Genomic DNA, 21270 nt, shown 5'->3' with positions numbered 1-21270 from the left:
CACACTTGTCGGGTAGGAAGTCCAAGTTTAAGATCCTGCTTTGCTGCTCTTTAACTTTTCATGTTACCTGTTCTGAGGTAGGCCTCTCTTGATAGGGCTGGTCCTGGTTTTATAAACAGGAGGAGGAATGAGTGTCATGTGAATTTGATTGCAGAAGGTATGAAAAATACCACAAAGAGGAGAATTTTATATGGAATCTTTTTTAAATAAATAACAAATATAACCTTAAGTTTTTTAGGGAGGGATATAGTCATTGACTAAAGGTAATCAGAATTTTTTAGCACTGCTAACCACTGGAAATCTCTCTAATTTAAAAATGTAGATTTTAAAGCCTACCTAAATTGTACATAAATCTTAAATTTTACTGTAATATTTACGGGGAATGGACAGGGGAAGATAATTTATGAAACTACTGATCATGTAGCTCAATAGGAGGTATGGAGAGATTAGGACAGGGAGACAAATCTATTGACTGAAAGCACTGTGAATAGAAATCTCCAGAGAACAGGCCTGGAGAAACAGATAACCTCTTATCTGTTAAAAAAAAAAAAAAAAAAAAAACAAAAAAAAAAAAAAAAAAAAACCACCCCAAAAAAAAAAACAACCACCAAAAACCAAAGGAAAGCTTAAATGTAGACATCCAAAATTCTTTCATCAAGCATCCATAGCTTTTGAGATTGCAACCAACAGTTTTAGGTGGCCGTGAATCTTGAAGTGCCTTTTTGTCCAGCATGTACAAAGTTTTAAATGAGTAAAAGACTTGTTTTACTGTCTTTCCTGCCTCTCGTCCTTGGTTACTTCTCATTAGGCTCTTTGATGACTGTTCCTAAAATTCCTGAATGTTCTATGCATGCAAAAGAGCATCTTGGAAGTTGAAAATGTAATGAGGATATATAAAATATTGCTAGCACTGAGAAACAAGGTTCTTAAGCTAATGCAGGATTCTCATAAGTACAACATCGACCCTAGTGTACTGTCAAAGCAATATTTCAATGTATTGTCAAATATAGTCTATTGTCAAAGCAATAATTAAAAAGTTAATCAGTATGGTACTCTCTTACTTTGTTTTCTTGTAATTCAGCAGTCTGTAACCCTGAAAAGTAGTGATGTGCATAGTACATTATAAATCCAGCTCCACCTTTGGTTGTCTTTTAAACATACAAAATTGTTAATGAAATGACATGGGCATGTGTAGATTCTGTATATGGGTTTCCCTTCATCTGTCTGTTCCTTAAAGACCATCTGTATCTCAGTTAACCTTAAGTAATTAACTTTCTAAATTCCCATTACTATAAAAAACCTTTTCCACAGGATTTTGATTTATTAGGCTGCATTAGGGATATGCCTCAGGCTGCATACTTATACAGCAGGACACCATCAGACACTCTGACATGATGAAATGTGCATTTCTGCAGTGTGGTGAAGTAGTCTTCTGTAGGGCAGATGGAGCATGCTCTTGGAAGTTAGTTGTTAGAGACAGCTGAAAAACAGGAGATACAAATGTGAAAGCCAGGCTGCAGAAGACTTTATGGCCCAAGTTCTGTAACCATTGTGTAAAAGGTGCATAGCAACACCACTTCTTTTTTTGTTCTCTTAAGAAAATGGATTTAATTGAATGTCAGTGTATGTTATTTGTGCTTAAAAGCTTATTGGATTAAGCTAGGGCTAGAGTACTCGAGATTTCAGGCGTCTCAGCATGTTTTCACGAGTCTGACTCAGCCATTTGTGAGCTGATTTTAACCAGCTAAACCAGCAAGAAACAAATCCAGAAAGAAAAGCTGACAGGTTCCTTCCATTTAGTGTGTTAAACTGGTTAATCAAAGGGTCCACCAAACACGAGAGGCAGCATGCATTAAGTGGTGAGGGCACACACCTTTGCATGGGGTGAGAGCAGAACAGGACCTTCCCTTTGCAGTGGTAATGCTATGTTAGATCAGCTTGGCTACATATGAAACAGCCTTAGGATGTATTTCAGCAGTGCAAGTGCTTCTGCAGCCAGCACTTCTTAAGAAGCCCCCAACCACCTCTGGCAACTTATTTACACTTCAGACCTGCAGAACTCCACTGGCAGTTATTCTACTATAGCTATTTGTGAAATTCAGTCATCTGGATTGCTGCAAGGTATTATTTTTAATCCTCATCAGTTCCTTCATCTGGTTGATACCATGCCCCTGCAAACGGTATTGCTGACTCAAGGGGATGGAAGTAGGTAGTTGGTGGCACAATTATCAGATGCCTTGAGTTCCTTAGGACAGTATTACAACCAGTCCTCATTCTGGATCTGTAGTTTTCCCTGTGAAGGGAAATGGTTTGTCAAAATAGATTGTCAGAATGATCAACTGATTGGTGAGACAGTCGTTAAAATACCTTGCTTACTGTCTGAAAGGGAGACTGCTCCATTTATCATTTCCCTGAGCACATCAGCACTAGTAAAACTGGGGGAAGGAAGGGTAAGAGAATTTATCTCTTCCTAAAGAATTATTAAGCAGGTTAGATAATGACTCGCAGAAATCATTGAGATATACAAGAAGAGGGGTCAGTCTGGACAGAACCTCAAGGAAGACTTAGATGTAAAGGCCATATGTATTCCCAGATTTTGATCCACTTTTTTTGAAATCAACATATGCTTGCATAAGAATTGGGTCCTGATCAGGTACTTAGATAAACATCCTGACAGTTTGAAAGCTGGGAGGCACAGTGAAAGAGAACAATCTCATGGAGCTATCTGAGTGCCATATACATCGCAATATGTTTTCTTGTCATTTCATTTTCTTTTTGCACAGCAAACTTCAATGGCTTTGTAACTGGTGCTAATAAAAAAAAGTCACCTTTATTATTCTCTGAAAACACAATCTTGGCAATTAACTGGCAAACAAGGCATGTTTTTTGTGTCACAGTAGCAATACTTAAAACTAGAGTAGCGGAGCGTGCTTGCAATATTAATTGCTATTGCCAGGGAAAATCTATACTAAATCTTATGCTAAATGGCATGGGTTGATTGTGGGGATTTCCAATATATTTATGGAGGAAATGACTGCAGTGATCCTAAAGTTCTCTGACATTCCAATAAAAGTAAGAACAGCTGAAGCCTAAGAAGCCTGCTGGTGACTTTTTATGATATTTTTGTATGAACCTCATCAATATTTGCAATGAGAAAAAAATTCTTGAATTGATATCATCCCCCCAATAATTTCATAGCTTTTTTACTTTGAAACTTTTTATTTAAATTTCTAATTTATTTTAGAAAACACCACATTATCGTACAATATATATCAGATTTAATTGATTCTCAAACCCTGTAAAACATTCTGATTGACTGAACCTTTGTGATAAGATTCTATCATACAAAAACTGTTATACAGCATATGTGCTGTATAATTGAAATGCTTGACCTGAATTTATAGAAACAAGGCATGCTGTAAAATATTGTGTAAATGAGCTGTGTCTGTACGGCTTTTCATAAGTAATCTAACACATACCTGTATACTGCAGTTAGATTGTACTACTGGAAAATTCTGTTTGTTTTTTCTTTTTTTTCAGTACTACGAAATGGTGCATGGGAGATTGTCCACTGGGAAAAGGTCTGTGTTTGTGTTGGTGACTTTTATACCATAATGCAGTTTTAGTATTTGCTTTTTTTCTCCAAATAATTGTCATTGATAAGAATTAACTGATATGGTGGGAAATGTATAATTTTTTGTATTTTATTTTTTGTTTGTTAATACTTGTCCCTTAAAATGTACTTTTACGTCAAGTTAGTTTCGATGGCAAGAGTCACCAAAACTGCCATTAAAAGGTGGGCTTTAAGTTCAGTAAAAAAAACCTTGAATAATATGATTGACTTGGGAGTATTTGCATATGGCAAAATTATACAGTTTCTTAGTATTATTTGGTGTGTTAAGGCAGAAACTTCTTTCTGGAAACTAGTTAATTTGTGTATTTGCTGAACTTCTTTGGCTTAACCATGAGAACTTTAAAGACTGTTACTCAGTAGTTAGGAAGGGACTGTTAGAGGTAATTTTCAAGGACTAAATGTTATGCTGTCTATCTAGTCCCTTAGTTTTATTGGTTTCCATACCTGAAAGCATGAACAAAATTTGACCCACAGTAATTTGGAGACAAGGTTCAGATGAAATTGGTTTATACCTTTGGAGAGGCAAGGATAAGGTATATAGCATGATACAACAGAACCGTGATCTTAGGGGAGATTAATTTCTTCTTTAACTTAAATTCAGTCTTCCAATAAAATATTTTACAGTAACAATGCAAGTAAAGAACTGCATAGAGGAGGTCAGAGTTAGGCCTATTAAAGAATATATTTCCAAAGAATTCCAGTGACCTTTGAGTACCTAATACCAGGCTTCTCTAAGTGTGTGAGTTTCTAACAGTCTTTCTAGCAAATTCAGCAGGTAGATATTTACTGTGCTTAAAACAAAGGGATAACATACTTTGTTTGAGACCATTAACCAATTCCCAGTTTTCTTTCAGGTAGATGTTGGAGATATAGTTATAATAAAAGGCAAAGAGTATATACCTGCTGACACTGTACTGCTCTCATCAAGGTAGAGATGCCCACTGATGCTTATAGTGTAGAGGCTGGTTTCTCTACCCTGCATTTATTTATTTATTTATTTGTGATTGGTCCAAGGAAATAAGGAATAAACAAAAATGCTCCTGTTCTGAAGTGTAGTCTTTTGTTCATTCGGGCTTCTATCATTCCAGGCAGTGTTTCTTTAAACTGTGACAATTACAGTTTTAAAATTTCACTGGCGTTCAATTTACCCCTAAGAAAAACTCGGTGTGTTATTTTGTTGTTGGATATAATACAAAAACCGCTGATTCTCTGTCTAAAAATTTGACCTCAAATGCCATATTTAACCAGGTTGGCTTTTAGCTATGTACCTAACAAATTGCATCCTACAAATAAATTCAAATTGATATATTACAGGGAACATAAATGTTTTTTAATGGACATAGTCACCAGTTTGATAATTGAATCGGGGAAAAAAAAAAATGGACATGAGATGTGAACCATCAAAGTAGCACTGTCTTTGAGCTGAACATTCACTTTATTCTCTAATATATATATTATAAATAATTTCAGCACTGAAAGCAAGAACTAATTTATAGCATGTAATGCGGTGACTCTTTTTACCTGGACAATCAGAGGTTGTTTATCATAATTTCCTTGGACAGTTTTATTTAAGAAATCCACATCTTATGTGGAAGATGCACATTTTTCAACATCTATTTGATCAGGTCAATGGACAACATATTCTAAGAACTTCTTTAAGATTGTTTAAATATGATCAGCTGTATTTTGATTTATTACTGTACATTTACAATGTAATTTCCATATTTTTTTCTGGCACAAGCAGAAGCATTATTGTAATGTGTATCATTATGGATTAGGTATAAACCCTCTATGATTGCACTGAAGTTCATGAATCCACTCATACATACAATTAATAAGGTTAGGAACTTACGCATTTCTGTGACAGACTGTGATGTAGACTAGTACATTGTTTATTCCATCTTCAATTATATCTCACAATCAAGCGTGGCTGTTTCTAAAACACTTCTATTAAATTATTATCAGGTATAAAGTGGTTGCCAGATAATACCGTGAATTTTCCCCACAGTCTGTCTTTAGTACATTTGTCATAACTGCAGATGTTTTTGTATTGAGTATCCTCTATAAACCTTTTACTTCTGCACTTGGAGAAGCATTTATAAAATTTATTGGTGCTTCTCCACCAAGATCTTTATAGGCGATACACCATGCAGCAAAAACATTTGTTCTATTGGCCTGGTAATAGCTTCTGTCATGCTAAACCTAGTGGTTTGCAGGCAAAACAGATTACATCTTCTCAGAGCAGCTTCTTTATAATTTTCCTGAGTAAGGTCCTAAATTTGAGTCTTTGCCTTCATTGTTTTGCCCTTTTGGATTTGGAGGACACTTGTGTCGCAGTGTTCTCCAGTTGTAATTTACACACAGAAAAATACCAACTGCCTGCAAAGCCTTCTTTCTGAGCCTTATCCCCCCTAAAGGAATCCTACATCACATGCTGATAAATTGAAATAATGCCAGCTGCTACTGGACTCGTCAGGACTGTTACTTCTTTGTTTAACCTCACTTTACTGCCCTTGTTAGAACACACTGTCCCAACTACGACCATTACTCACCTTGAATTTTCCTGTCACATTTTCTTCTAGGATCCAGTTTGCAAAGGGGACTCCTTGAATCGTGATTGCTTTTCTGGGCCCAGTTCAGGCATTTCTTCCAGCTAAAACTTCCTTCTTAGTTATATTACTAGGGTCCTGTTGCAGCCCTCCTTTCAGGAGAGAACCCTGTGCTACTATATTACCTCTAATTCTGCCTGCATACCGCATGTGCTCTCCTTCTCCACCTCTCATCTCCATGTGACCATGAATTCTCCAGGAAGACAGTCTCATCAGTTTGCTTTCCAGATGTTTATTGATGCCCAATTACATTTTAGGTTTCAATAGCAATGTGAGCCTGTGGGCCTGGTTTTAATTCAAACTAATAATATTTGGTTCTTTTTACCAGCAATAGCAGTTCCTGGAGAATAAGGTGATCTTAATTATTTTAGGAAACTATAATCTCTTACAGTGGAAGGACACAAATCTCTGAAATTTAATTCCATTTGGTTCTTGCTAGTTCAGTGTAAGTTGAAATTTGCAAAGCTGAAACAAAACACAAAATCTTTTTCATCATGTCTACATAGAAAGGTTCTTGTCACCTGAATTTACAGAATAGTTGGTGGAAAATCTTTTGTTGTGGTTTTTTTTTAATGTATGGAGTAGCTAGAAACTTTGTTAGCTGAGAAATAAGGATAACAGCTTTTTATTTTTACTGTACAATATCAATGTGTTCTGCAGCTTAAAATTGGTGCCTTACAGTAAAACAATCCACTTGCATAAAAATGAAAATGTTTTACCTCTTTTCTTTCTGACCTGATTAAAATAGATTTTGAAAAAATTGTCATCAGACATTCTAATTAACATGTATTGTTTGGATAATAATTTCAAACTCTGTCTTTTTGTCTTTGTCCATTTGTTTGGGTTTGGTTTTTTTTTTTCCCCCTGTCACTTATTTTTCTGTTCTAATCATTTTCAAACTGGGATGTATAGGTGGCAGTAGGGGAAGTAGTGAAAGTGACCAATGGGGAACATCTCCCAGCTGATCTCATCAGTCTGTCATCAAGGTTAGAATAAACTAGTTGCACAGGATATGTGTACGTGGGTCCTCATATACCAAATATGAAGAAAACTGCCGTGTTGATAATCTTTGCTTTGCTGTTCACCTTTCTTTGACAAAACCCACACATGTATAAAATTACAAAGGGTTTGGTTGATAAAAGTACATAAAGTGTAAATACTCAATAACACTCCAAGAAATTAAAATTTGTTTCAGTCCTCTTTGTTTTTACATTATCCCCATGAAATTTTATCAGACAAGTTGTCATTGAATAAACACACAGTAAAACACCAGGATAAATATATGTTTAATTCCTTAGAGCAGATTAAGAAGAATACACATGTTTATACCAACCCACTATTTTCAGCAAAGAATATAGTGTAATGTTGGTAGGACTGGTAGAGGACCCTCTGCACAAATTTGGATGTTGCACAATCTCTGCTGCATGCAACGGCAAAAGCAGCGCTGTTCTTGTGTATTGTGACAAAATGCATGTTTCTTAGACACGCCAGCTTTAGTCTATAGTTTGCACTGTTATCGCACTTTGTTTTTCCCTAACAAATCAATGGGCCTGCCTTGATCTAACTGTAACTTATTTACTTTGGAGGTCACTGCTATCTGCTACAGTAATTACAATTAAGCATGCGTCTCACTTGAAACATCTTCGCTGCCTTAGTCTGTTTTAGAAGTGCTTCACAAAAATATTATTTGGTTTTTACTATTAACTAATAAAAATGCTAGAATTGTAATAATGTTTTATACAGGTGATTCCATCCAAACAAACTAAACAGAAGTCATTTACATTTCTAGAAAAGTTTGCCAAGAAGAAAATGCTAGCCTGAAAGGAATTAATGATAATTATTTATCACATTTTAGTGCTTTTGCTTAACAAAAATGTTAGAATAACCTGCAGAACTTTATCCTGCAAGCATTTGAAAACTAAGTTACTTATCAGTTGCCACTGTTGTATTAACAAAGCAAATTTTAAAAACCACTTGATGCTTTAATTTCATGCTAGAAGGAAGTAAAAGAAGGTTTAAGGTGGCATGGAGAGTAAACATTTATTCTTTGAAGTTGTAAGGGATTTTTGTGACTGCTCTGGTCCTTTACAGGATCAAAACTTCTCTCTATTGCAGATATAAGTATTAGGTGTTCTGTCCTCATGTCCAGAAAATGGGAGCTGACTGGAGTAATTCAGAAATCCTGACCTGTTAGACCTCTTCTTGTTTACTGTCTACTTGCAGAAGAATAATTTTGTCCTTCTGTATCTCTGTTTTCCTAGTTAGCACTTCTATAATGTTTGTAATATGTTTTAAAACTTAAAAAGTATTTTACAAAATACTGCTGTGTTACACATCAAAATATTGTATTGAAAAAATTAAATGCAATAAGCCTTTTATCAATATATGTCAAATAAATGCACTATTCAAGTAGTAGTGTTCTGCGTAAACTTAAAACTTTATTTATAAAAAAGCTTTTTAAATTGCATAGAGGACAGATATATTTCAAAAACTGTATTATGTTATCCATAATGTAGACTTTTTTTATGAGAACCCTTTACAAGAAAACTTTCATGTCTAAACTACTGCTGCTTATGGTAGTAGGCACTACAAATGCACTACATTTGTGTCTGATCTTAATCTCATGTGAAAACATAGAAAACTTACTATGTACAGCATTTGTAGCAGTGTTTCATCTCAGAAGGTAGGTTATGGCAAACTTTTCTGAAAATGTAAAGTACTGTTGGTTTTACAGATTTGGCTGTAAATTTTTCTAGTTCTGAAGATTTGATAAGAAAAAAACAGATTGCATAAACTGCTATTAAAAGGTTACAGACAGTTCATGGATTTTGACATTATAATTTAAAATTAAGGATTTTTTTTTTTCTTAATAGCGAACCGCAAGCTATGTGCTACATCGAAACATCTAACTTAGATGGTGAGACAAACTTAAAAATTCGACAGGTAGGAATTTCGTTTTTGAGAATATTGCTAGTATTCTTTTAATCTATTCCTGCTTATAAAAACGTATTTTGTGACATTAATGACCATTTTAGAAGACTGTGAAATTTTAATGGTTTGAAGAAAAAGCTGCAGGTTATTGACATCTTAAAAGGTTTTGTTCAATTAATTAAGCGGAAGGAATTAATGGTTACTCCTAAGCCATGCCTTGCACTTTGTTTTAGGGGGTTTTTTTGGGAAAATACGTGGAAAGATTTTGTCGTTTGGGTATTGGTTTCGGGTTTAGAGGATAGATAAGGGAGAAGCCCTGCAGAAAGAAGCTGATAGTGCCATTATTGTCCTTGAGGGGCAGGTAGGGAATAGCAGGTTTTGAATGTCCCTGCATAGAGACAGCACACTCAGTGATTGGCTTTGACCCTGTCTTCATCATGATGTTTTAAGATACCAAGGTGACTTTTTCACTGTCTATAGCATCCAGCAGTGTGACAGCAAATTGTAGCAGTCCCATTTTGTTCCCATAGTGCAAAACCAGAAAACCAGTATCCCTATCAGATTTATAATACATAGATTTATATATTGGAAAGTGATTTTTAATGTCATGACAAACTAATTTTGTTTACAGGGTTTGCCACTAACATCAGACATAAAGGACATAGAAAGCTTGATGAGACTTTCAGGCAGAATTGAATGTGAGAGCCCAAACCGACATCTCTATGACTTTGTTGGAAACATCAGACTGGATGGGCATGGGTATGTAAATCTGAGGAAGATCATCTCAGTAGATTCAATCTAACAGTAGATAGCTATGTGTTGTTGAACTACTCAAGTTGAAATATGAATAGTAAAGTCTTTATTCTGTTAAGACTAGAGAGGTAAAAATCTTTTCTGATGTATTCTTTATTAGACTTTAAAAAAACTTGAGGGGTAGAATCATACTTCTTATGTTTACAACCTGAGTTTTTATACTAGTTGACTTTCATAACGCAATAGCTATTAATAATAGTGGTAATAATAAAGGGAGTGCTAATCAAATTCTAGTAGTTCTGGAATATGTACCTAGTAACTCACTGCTTCGGTATCTCATTCCTTGCCTGTTAAGTTTCTATTATAGAAGCTGGATAGAAGTAGTTTCTTGTCTGTTTTTTATTGTTGTTTTCTTTTGTTTAAGTCTGGAGTGCAACTCAGTCCATCACTATATACTTCAAATTCTTCTAATTTGGTAACTGAAAGACATTTAATACCTTAGCTTACTGAAAGTATGTTTCTGTAAAAATAGACAGCCTCAGTGCAATTACAATATACATGCTTGTAAAACTGCATCAAAAATTCTTAAGCATTTTAAGTGCTTACCAAATACTGATATTTTGAGTTTTCTGTGGGTTCGAACCAAATGTGATGCATTAGGAGTATAAAATTCATTACTAGATCCAGAATTGTTGAGTCCTTCATTCCCAAAGATTTACAGGATTTCTTTTTTATTTGGTAGGCATTTATTTCTCCATATACAATATTATTCATGTTTGCGGTTTTAGAGTGATACATATAGTACTAACTAATTACTAAATACCTTTTTTTTTTAATATTCCATTTTTTTATTTACTGATTTCTTACAGATGTATTCCGGGAGTTTTCAGTGGCAAGAGTGTGGATCTATTATAATTCCACTGTACTTGTCATTAAGAAGATAAAAACATTTACCTGTAATTCTTCTCTGAAGGTAATAGTTATAATAGATCCACACATTCATCCTTCCTCCCTGGCTAGAGGGAAAAACATACTTTTCTTCTTAATCTAATTATTTAATTTTAAAATTTGGTTTGAAAAAGAAACATTGAATATGTTGATGGCTATTGCCTCAAGAATGTGTAGAAGCATGCCATCTGCTGGTCAAGCAATTTGTCATTTGAGAAATTCAGTTTTAGAATATTTTGAATGTAGTTCCTGTGCAGTAGGATAGTTCCAAAAGTGTGGTTCTAATATAATCTTTACCTTCAGTGAAAAAGAATTGCAGGTAAGTAACTATTTTTGGATCTTGACGTTATTTCCAACCTGAAAAATCAGGGATGAGTTTTCTTCTGTGGCTTGATGGGCATGGTGCTGTGTGGTGTTGGGTGGGTTGGTTTTTGGTGTGTTGTGGTTTGTTTTTTGTGGGTTTTTGGTTTTTTTTTAAGGTTGGACTTGATGATCTTACAGGTCTTTTCCAACCTTAGTGATTCTGTGATTCTGTGATTCTTTCTGCCCATATTAGAGGTAGCACAGATTCATCTAACTGGTATTTATTTATCCAGATCTTTAAGACCTTCCTACCAGATTGTGTAGATCCAGCAGTTGTGATTTCCACTTTATCCACTACCATCTTAACATTTTTGCAAAAGCAATAAAGGATACTGAAAATGTATCTCCCTCCTCTTTCTTCTTCCCTTTAGACAACTCATTGGAGTGCCATACATGTTGTATCTGGTTGACCTTTTCAGTCTTCTCTTTTTTTTCCCTTCATGGGAGAGCAACTAAAAAATACAAAGGTTCTCTTTTTCTTTTTTTCTTTTGGATACTCAGTATTCAAGGAGGAAGCACTCCACTACAGTTACTTTGCCTTTTAGCTGAATCTGTGGACTAAAAGAGGCAAAAAAAGTTTTCGTGGTATCCTCAGCTTTTGAGTGAGTTAACTCTTATCTCCAAAGTGTGCAGCTCTTTGTTATGCTCATGGATATACAGAAGCATGTCAGTTGGTTTTAGTCAATGAAGACAATTAGCTAGAAAGGAGAAAAGTTCTTTAGGCTGGATAAATTTGAAATTATGACTAGACAATGGCTCAGAGAAAAAAGGTGAGCAAGTTAAAAACAAAGGCAGATATTGGTTACCCAGACCTAAAGTAAATGTTTTCCTGAAGACATTCGTAACAAAATTTTGGGTAAAAGTGAAGTATGCATGTTAAGAAAAACATTTTGGTATGTAAGCTTTTGAATATGTCTTAGAAGTTACTAGCTCTTAATACACCCTTGACAGCCCTGACAGGAAAGTACGCTGAAAGGGTATTTCCCCATTGAGAACATCCATTACTGAATACAACCCAAATATGTTGCTGAGGAGTCATTAGTTATGTAGCACACAAGAAGAATCAGATGAGTTGGAGCAGTTTTGAGAAGGCTGAGGCTGGGAAATAGAGACTTGAGAGCTTTGTCAAGTCATCACACCATCACCTCGTTAGAGAGTGGGGTAAAATCACAATGGTGTGGATCAGTAGCATGACACCTGGCAGATCTGGGTTTTCTGTGCCCCTGGTTGTTTTGTTGTCTGTTTTCATCTCCTTGATCTGTGCACCAGTTCTGCTGGAGACAACTCCCACTGTCTACAATCCCAATTCTCTTCTGATTGTCTTTGCAATAACAGACCCTTGAGGATAAATTCCTGTCCCAAATTGGAGGAGGGTATCCATTTGAGACCCAGTGTCCTGATGGAAAAAAGAATCAATGGATCCTGCAATAGAAGGGACTTTACTGCATATTCTTCACAGTTTTTAAGAAGGGAAAATAAAGAGGAAGATCAGGAGGTGGCAGGAAGAGTCTTAGAACTCACCCAACTCTTCAAGGAGTACAAGAATTAAGAGTGGAAGGTTTTGACTTCTGCCTTCCTAGACTCTCTTGTATTAGTAGAAGTGACAGAAAGTCTTTTGGCATTCCAGAGAAGGTCCATAGTTGAAAAGGTTTCCAATTTATCTCTGGGGGACTTGCATATAACCAGAGAAAGTTATTTTTCTTTCATCTTCTGTGACGTTCATGTTATTGTTAATAGACTAAAAATATGTAATAATTCTTGGAATTACATGTAATCCATTCCTTAATTGAAATGTCTACATATTGTGCTGATGAATGGTCCAAAAAGTCTTAGAATGATTCTTATCAAGGAAAGCAAAAACATAAATATAAGTGCAGAAGCAATTTTTGATGGCAACAGGAGTCTCTCTTAATCATTCTTGTGTAATTTAAACCCCAGCAGTTCCTTTCATACTTGAAAGAACATTCTCTTAATTTTGCCATGCTATGAACACATCTCAAATACAAGAGCAGCACAGTTCATATTTAGAAAGCAAGTAAATATCAGTATGTTTTATATTTCAGTTTTATTTTCCGATTCCTTCTTTTGATGAAGTGCCTGCACCTGGAAATTATTTTCTATGGCAGTATCATTCAACATTTCAGTTGCTGAAACATACTTAGTTGGTGGGGAGAATGATTCCTTAAACAGTTGGTATGCTCTGTGCTGGTTTCCTAGAAAGTAAGTGGACTAAGTTGTAGTGGGGTGATATTTAAGACAGTTAAATGTTTCCAATGTCTTTTGAGGTTTCGTTGCTCATTTACTCAGTGCAGTTCTAAAAGAATAACACAAGTAAATTTACCTGGTTTTGCAATTTAAAGAAGGTGCAGGAAATATTGTTGTGAATTTTAAGTAGTTAATCACGTTCGTAAAGGGTATTTATATCATTGGAAGAGTGGATTAAGTTGAAAGTTCAGAAAATTATTTCATTTGAAAATTGCTTTGGAAAATCAGTTTTGTAAGAGCAGTTGAGTTTCCACATACGCTTAGAAAAAAGCTTTGTAATCATAAAACACAGGAAAATTAGCTCTTGTTAGTTTCAGTATGCTTTCTTAATAGTACCATGTCTTTTAGAGTCCATAGTCGAAATCAAGTGGTAAATAATATTTTTGCAAATGTAAATTTTTGGACTTGCTTTTAACTGTCAAGTTTTCTCTCTGTTAAGGCTCCCAAAAACTTAACTACGAAAATTATGTTTCTAGTGTATTTGCAATAATAATCTAAATTTTGAGAAATCAGTTTTAACAACTGCTGGTTATGTTTATTCATTGATATTGATTGTTTTAATGCTGAAATATAAAACTCCTTCCTTCTAGTACTGTTCCACTGGGATCTGATCAGATTCTTCTACGAGGAGCTCAGTTGAGAAATACTCAGTGGGTTCATGGGATAGTTGTCTATACGGGACATGACACAAAACTTATGCAGGTTTGTCACTTGGATTTTCTCTAAATGATATGTTTTGTTACCTTATTATGCCATTACTCAGCACAGAAAATCCTTTCAGAAAACATGTCTAGATTCAATATAGTAGTTAAAATATCAATAATAGAGCATCTTTCTTATGAAGTAAAACCAATAAAAATAAAGCAATTGCTTGTTAGTCACTTAGCCGCAGAGTAGTTTTTCCACTAGTAAGCATATTCGTTGATTCTATTTTGTAACTTGTGTTTTGAAAACTATTTTATTAGCAAGTTGGATCATTATAGTTTGCCTGTTCATCTTTTTTTATTTTTGACTGCTCCTAAAACTGTCCTCTTGTGGAGCTTTCTTTCAAGTACAAAGGTAAGCATTCTTGTCAGAAAACAAAGTGAAACTTTATTTGTATAATGAGGAGGGAAGATAACCATTTTCAGACTATGAAATTACTTTTCTGAGTGCTGTTTGAAGTATCAAATTGAGATGCATTTGTTGAGAAAAAAGAATGCTTTCAGATTGGTCATGCATGTGTCTCTATTTATTGCTTTTCTGATTTACAAAACAGTTATTTGAAAGAGTTTGCATTAGCAATTGTCTTCTATAGCACTGATAAAGGTGTATGCACATTCGTTTTTAATGTTTACTGGTAGCTGTTGCTGTTACGAGTGTTCTGTGTGATTGTTTAAACTGCTTGTGACACAAATCTAAAGCTCTAATTCATGGATTTATAAGCTGCTGCTTTTTTTTTCTTTTGAGTGAAACAGTTATGCCATTTATGATGATCATGTATTTGGGAGAATATTTGGAAAAGGATGCAGTAACATGTAATTTGAAAAGCAAGAACTGTGTGTACCTCTTCTAATATTTAATAGCCACTGTTGCTTTTTGTCTTTTGCAGAATTCAACAAGTCCACCTCTTAAAATGTCTAATGTGGAACGAATTACAAATATTCAGATCTTGATTCTGTTCTGCATCCTTATTGCCATGTCTTTGATCTGCTCTGTTGGTTCAGCTATATGGAATCGAAGGCATACTGGAAGAGACTGGTATCTTGATCTAAATTGTAAGATGTAAAATAATGTATTAATATTTTAGTGTTCAGTTGTCTTTCATGTTTGGAAAGGAGGATGATTACCATCCTTTACACAGTGACGTTTTTATCAGTCTGTCTTTACTGGTTGTTGCCTAAAGTCGTTAGGGTACGTATATCACAGCAAGTATAAAATTTACCTTACTGTGCCATCTGGGCTCTTGCTAAATTCAGGAAGGGGAACTTTGTTGTTTGCCACTACACCTTTCAGCCTCTACATCTCTGCAGCTCAGCAAGGTCTGTATCAGCATTCCACTGGCATAAACAGTCAGCTTCCTAGACATCAGATTAAAGCCATTTTCAGCTATTACCGATGGATTACATTTAAAGCTGCAGTGTCTTTTCTGAATTTTTAAACTCCCTCATCCCAGGAAATGATGCTGTGTCTTTATAAGTTTTACTATATAGTGATCTAACTAATTATTGGCTGCCAACATCAGATCTTCGCAGACTGTTCCTAAAGAAGATAAAACAGGCACAAATCATCACAAAAGTATAATAAAACATTATACTGGGTAGCTGTACTCATGGTGGATGCAAGGCAACGTGATGTTATGCGGGCCTTCACGGCAGCATGCAACATATTGACATAATTTGACCCTCAATGAGGGAACTAGATTTAAAGGAAGTTTTCGTAAATATACTTTGTGGTCAATTATTCATGTTTTCAGAATTTCTTATGGTGGCCCTAGAGCCTTCTTTACTTAGACAGTAGAACCAGAACAAGGGTTTCTGCTTCTGAAACACAAAGCTGCTGAGTGTAGTCATCAAAGTAGGGATTATGGGGTGGTTTGGTGAGTTTTAGAAGAGAAATCTTACTATTCTGATTTGAAGGCACTCTCCTAAAGTTTCTGTTGAACAAAACGGTTGTCTGCATTTATGATGAACTTTTGTTTATTGAGAACCTTGCTTCGCTTCTTTTTGATGCTGAGGAAGAAACTTTTTTTTTTTAAAAAAAAGGAAGAAACTTTAACTTTTGTATTTCTATCATGAGGTGGAAAAAAGTGAAATCATTAATGGAATATTGACAATTTCTAGTAATATAAAAGGATGGCATTGGCTGTGCTTCATCATTTGTTGTTTTTAATCTGATTCTTCTTTTCAGTGCATTTTTTTTTTCTTTTCTGGGAAATGTTAAAGTTTTCAGAACATGGTGGTTAGCACAGTAGTGAAGCAGGTCAGAAGCTTTTGGGTTTGTTCCTGAGAAAAGAAACATGAAATAGCGGCCACTGATATTTCGTGTGTTCTTCAAGTGATTATCCTTGTCAGTTTATTTTCTGATATATGCCCCATGATTAAATGAAATTGTGTTGGTTTTTGTAAGGTATGCCCTTTAAGGCTGCATTCAGCTCGTAGTTGTTCTTGTACCAGGTACTTTTAATATGTAAGAAGCAATTTAGTCCCCTTTCCCCATAGTTATTTAATTTCTATGTGGTAGTGAAACAGATTCCCAGCAGTGCCCCATCTTTCTGAAAGCTGTTAGTATTTAGTTAGAACAATATGTTGCCTGTGGATGATAAAAAAAGTGGTAATGTTAACAATAAATATCTGAATATTATTTTATTTACAGGTAGCAATAGGTATCAAACTGCATTTAATCTCAGTAGTCATTATTGAGAACATCAATGTTACAGTGAAAGTTAGCTCTCTGGTCTTTTAGACTTGTACTTTGTTTGATGCTGGAACTGGTATTAAAGAAAGTATCCAAAACCTGCTGTCTTGAATCTTAGAGTAACAACCAGATCCACATTCTGTAGGTGGTGGAAACCTGTCTGAGGCTGGTTTTCTTTGAGAAATCTTTGAATAAAGATAGGCAGGCTACATTTTTTACTCTTTTGCTGTACTGGAGAGCAGACTGCTATTTCCCATTCGCATCCTCTCTGAGGTGCTACTACAAGAGTTATCTAAAACTTGAAATCGAAAAAGTAGTATAAAACTGCTTGTTATATATGTTAACATTCACATTTCCAGTTCTTTTAGAACTTTCATTAAACTCTCTGATTTCATCTGTTCTTTTCACTTGGTGTGAATTTACCTTTTTTTATAGTATTTTGCTGGGGTGGAGTGGGGGAATAGGAAGGTGTGAGGGTGGATAGAGAAAAAATTCATTCCACTACACATTTCCCCCTTGAAAAATATAAACCTTTAAAATTTAGAGTTTAGAATTCGGTTGCTATACATAGATATTCCCAGATTATGATCTTAAAATGTAGCAAATGTGGGAATGGCTGGTAAGTTTTCTTTTCAGAAATTGGAGAAGATGGCAAAGATCTCTAAGTTTTAACTCCACTTTATAATAAAGATCCTTAACTCTTATGAAGGTTGTATTTATAAGCAAGTTATATTGTAATTAATTCTCAAGTTTCTTCTTAGACACAGAACATTTTAAAAATCAGCAGTTAATGCAATACTCTGAATACACTGTGTATACCTACTTTTATGTATGGTCTTAAATGGTTTTTTATTTGCTTTGGTTTTTTGGCAGATGGTGGAGCAAGCAACTTTGGATTGAATTTCTTGACTTTTATCATTCTCTTCAATAATCTTATTCCAATCAGTTTGTTGGTTACGCTTGAAGTTGTTAAATTTATCCAGGCATATTTCATAAATTGGGTAAATATTATTTTTACAATATCCATTAACTTCTAAAATCAAGTGGTTTACAAGTGAAATGATTGATTAATTGTCTATGTATACATTTTTTCAGACTTTTTCTTAATGTATATACTTAAGTTTGCTGTTTATTTATTATTACTGGACTCTGAGAAGGTAATAATAAACGTTTTATTTAGTGCTTTCATATCTGCACCAAATTGCTTTTTGGAACATGTTTTTATGTGCTTTGTACTTTCTCATTATTAATATTCAGGTATCAGTTTCATCCAGAATGATCAGAAGAAAGTGTTTTGCAGTCCAGTGGAGTTTTGTTCAGTTTCATTTCTTCTTCCTAAGCATAGACAATGTTTGGGGTTTTTTGGTATTTTGCTGGTTTTACCACCACCACCATAGATTAATGGGGTTTTGGTTTTTTTTACAAAGCTAGTGTCTGTTAGTGTTATCTCTTACAAAATATATAAAGATCATTTTGGCATCCTTTAATTTTTTTTCTTAATGAATTAATGGGGGAAAAGAAGGGTTTACTCTGTTTGGGGTTGGGGGTGAGGTATTCTTAAAGCCATGTAAGTGCTTTTAATAGGATGCCTTCAATTTTTCCATTTCTTCCAAATGTAAATTAATCATACCATTACTCTTTAATCTGATTCCTTGATCAATGTGTGAAATAGATTTGTGTGTGCGAGATATGATGTCGTGCAGGTACAGATAAAAGTGTATGTGGAGTAGCCGGTGAAGTATATGCTTTATTTTAAAAGTTGAATCTTTTTGTGAGCAGTCAGCTGGTTATGATTTCTTCATTTCTTTTGTGCTATAGAACAAATTGTTGACAAGTAAGAGAATGCAATCAAATTCTTCCCTTATGTTCTGTATTCTAAAATAAATATCCAAGAAAGGCTCACCCATTTTGAATGTGTAGCTTGGCAATTGTTTATGCAACAGATCTGAAAGACTGTTTTAGCTTCTGTTCCCCCCCCATTTCGCGTCATGAGGGATAAGTTGTCTTTTAATTTATTTTAATCTGGGACTCTAGACATTTATTATCTTAAACATTATCTTTGTGTGTGTGCATATCATCTTGGTATAGAGAAGTTTGTCATCTGCAATCTGTTGCGCTACATTATCATACTTCACAAATGTTTTAATCTTTTACTATATTCAAAAAAACCCTCTGATTTTTATTTTTTTTAACAAGTAAAAAAAAAAGCAGCCCACCACTTATAATGTACCCTGCATTTATGGTGTACTCTTAAATTTATCTTCATGTTTTTATCTCAAGGTATATTTATCTTGCTATTTAGAAATGACTGGTTATGCATACAATATAAATCAGTAAGACTGACTTCTCTCTAAGTGTTACAATGTAGTATTTCTGCTTGTTGCTAAATCTATTTTAGATGCATGGGTACAACAGTTTTTCAATAATACAGATCACTGGAAATAGTCAGAGTACAATCTCAAAGAATCATATAGATTTTTGTTTTAAAGAGGAAATCTAATTTCTTCTGGGGACTCCTGGAAGTGATCTGATTGTGTCTATGGCTTCCCATGTTGAAATAATCATGAGCAGATAACTTGTATTCATGTTCAGTCTGCTCTTCTACACTTACCTTTTTCTATTTATGTACTAGATTTTTTGTAATAATTTATGGAAGACTAATTTTCAATACTTTTTTTTTTTATCTGTAGGACATAGACATGCACTATGAACCTACAGACACTGCTGCAATGGCTCGTACTTCCAATCTCAATGAAGAACTTGGACAGGTAGCAAAAAAAAAATTTCTGTTTCTAACTCTGTGTGTGAAATTATTCATGTGCTTTTACAATCTAAATTATTAAAATAATGGAGGATTTACTTCAAAAAACTTATAGTCTTGCCTTAGTATTTTTTTGCTTATTTCTGTTTTCTTCATTTTGTCAGATATTTTTAAAAACACTGTGCAGTATGTGGGAGTTACATTTTTGAAGCCAGTATTAAATGAACACTGCTTTAGGTATCAATGTGTATGTGGTAATCACAGAAGGTTGAAGGGTATCATTAAAGTTACAAAATCAGAGGAATTCTGAGCATTAAGGCTGTCTGCAGCATAAAAATTTAGTATCTGTATATACACTATGACTGTGCATCTTTAGTATGTCTGTCTTCCCCCCCCCCACCACCCCGCATGCTCTGACTTGCTCAGAAGACATGGTGGGTATGCTCTAGGACTGAATCATAGTTGTATACATTCCGTCTCTTTTTGACACTGAAGATTGGAAGCACTGAATGGAATGGGGGCTCACAGCTGAATTTAGCCCTGGAAATTTGGGCTTAATTCTTCATTTTGCTTTAGAGTTCTCTTTTAATACTACAAAATCAGTTAGGCTTTTCACAAGAGATCGCTCATTGTATGTTCTTTATTTTATGGAAGCATGACTTTCTACAAAGTGTGCCTGGGTCACAGGGCATGCTTCCAGAAGCACTATTCAGGCAGTATTCGCAGTCTTGCTTTAAAAACATGGTAAACATTATGCTTTCTGTTACACTGACTGGTGATGGTAAACTGATTCTGTGGAAGAAATATTATGTGCTCATTTAATTGAACTATATTATATGCACAAGTACACATATCCTTACGTTTCGTAACCTAGAAGTTTTCATAACCAATTCTTTAGTTTATTGCATGGGAATGTAAAAGGTGGGTTTAGCTTTCCAAGAACAATAGATAATACCATAATTTTAGCCACGTACCAAACAAGTCTTAGTCACTAATACTTAAGAGATCTGCCTTTTGGGAAAAGAGTAGTTGCAGGTTAACTTGTTCTAACATTGGTCTACATAGAGGAGGACAGGGCCTTTGCCTACTGGGTTTAAGAAGTATGTGCAGATAGAAGAAGATTGGGTTCTCTTCCTGGCCTTAAAGGCGAGTACAGTATCCTCTAGTGGGGAAGAGACTCTGTTGAATCTTAGCTTTACTTCTGTCTCATTTTTCACAATCTATCTGTGTTTTTTCTCTCTCTGCAGTTAGCTTGCTATTCACATTCCCAGATGCATTCCCTCTTTTTGACTTTGACAGTTCTTGTCTTCATTTCTTATGTTTCTCATCAAAGTCTCCTTCACCACCAAGATCTAGCCAGAGTCGTTGGGATCTCCACTTTCACTTTTTTGACAGATTCTGAATTTGGGAAGATTTTTGTAGGGAGACTAAAGGACTCTCTGCTAACAAAAAGAGCAAGTGTCTTCTCTGAAGTGTGAGGGCTGCACATAATGAAGAGAAGATTTCCCCCAAGAGATCTTCAAGTTTTAAGAAAGACAAAACTTTGGTGTTGGAAAAAAAGGTTGCGATTTCTTAGCTGCAATTCCTGCTTTCCCATTCTGCCCACAAAA

General features: G+C 34.9%; 1 protein-coding gene across 1 annotated transcript in view; it reads left to right on the top strand.

Moving 5' to 3' along the window:
* ATP8A1 (ATPase phospholipid transporting 8A1) overlaps positions 1 to 21270 on the top strand; it is a 109486-nt gene that overhangs the window by 11835 nt on the left and 76381 nt on the right. Inside the window, exons 6-13 of the mRNA XM_059817919.1 lie at positions 3541 to 3581; positions 4489 to 4562; positions 9117 to 9186; positions 9806 to 9933; positions 14094 to 14205; positions 15095 to 15260; positions 17773 to 17900; positions 19590 to 19667. Coding sequence (XP_059673902.1) covers positions 3541 to 3581; positions 4489 to 4562; positions 9117 to 9186; positions 9806 to 9933; positions 14094 to 14205; positions 15095 to 15260; positions 17773 to 17900; positions 19590 to 19667 — 797 coding nt within the window. The remainder of the gene's footprint in view (positions 1 to 3540; positions 3582 to 4488; positions 4563 to 9116; positions 9187 to 9805; positions 9934 to 14093; positions 14206 to 15094; positions 15261 to 17772; positions 17901 to 19589; positions 19668 to 21270) is intronic.

Source organism: Gavia stellata, chromosome 5, assembly GCF_030936135.1.
Source record: "Gavia stellata isolate bGavSte3 chromosome 5, bGavSte3.hap2, whole genome shotgun sequence".
Classification (NCBI taxonomy): Eukaryota; Metazoa; Chordata; class Aves; order Gaviiformes; family Gaviidae; genus Gavia; species Gavia stellata.
The sequence above is the reverse complement of the archived record's forward strand: the minus strand, read 5'-3'. Positions and strand labels throughout refer to the sequence as shown.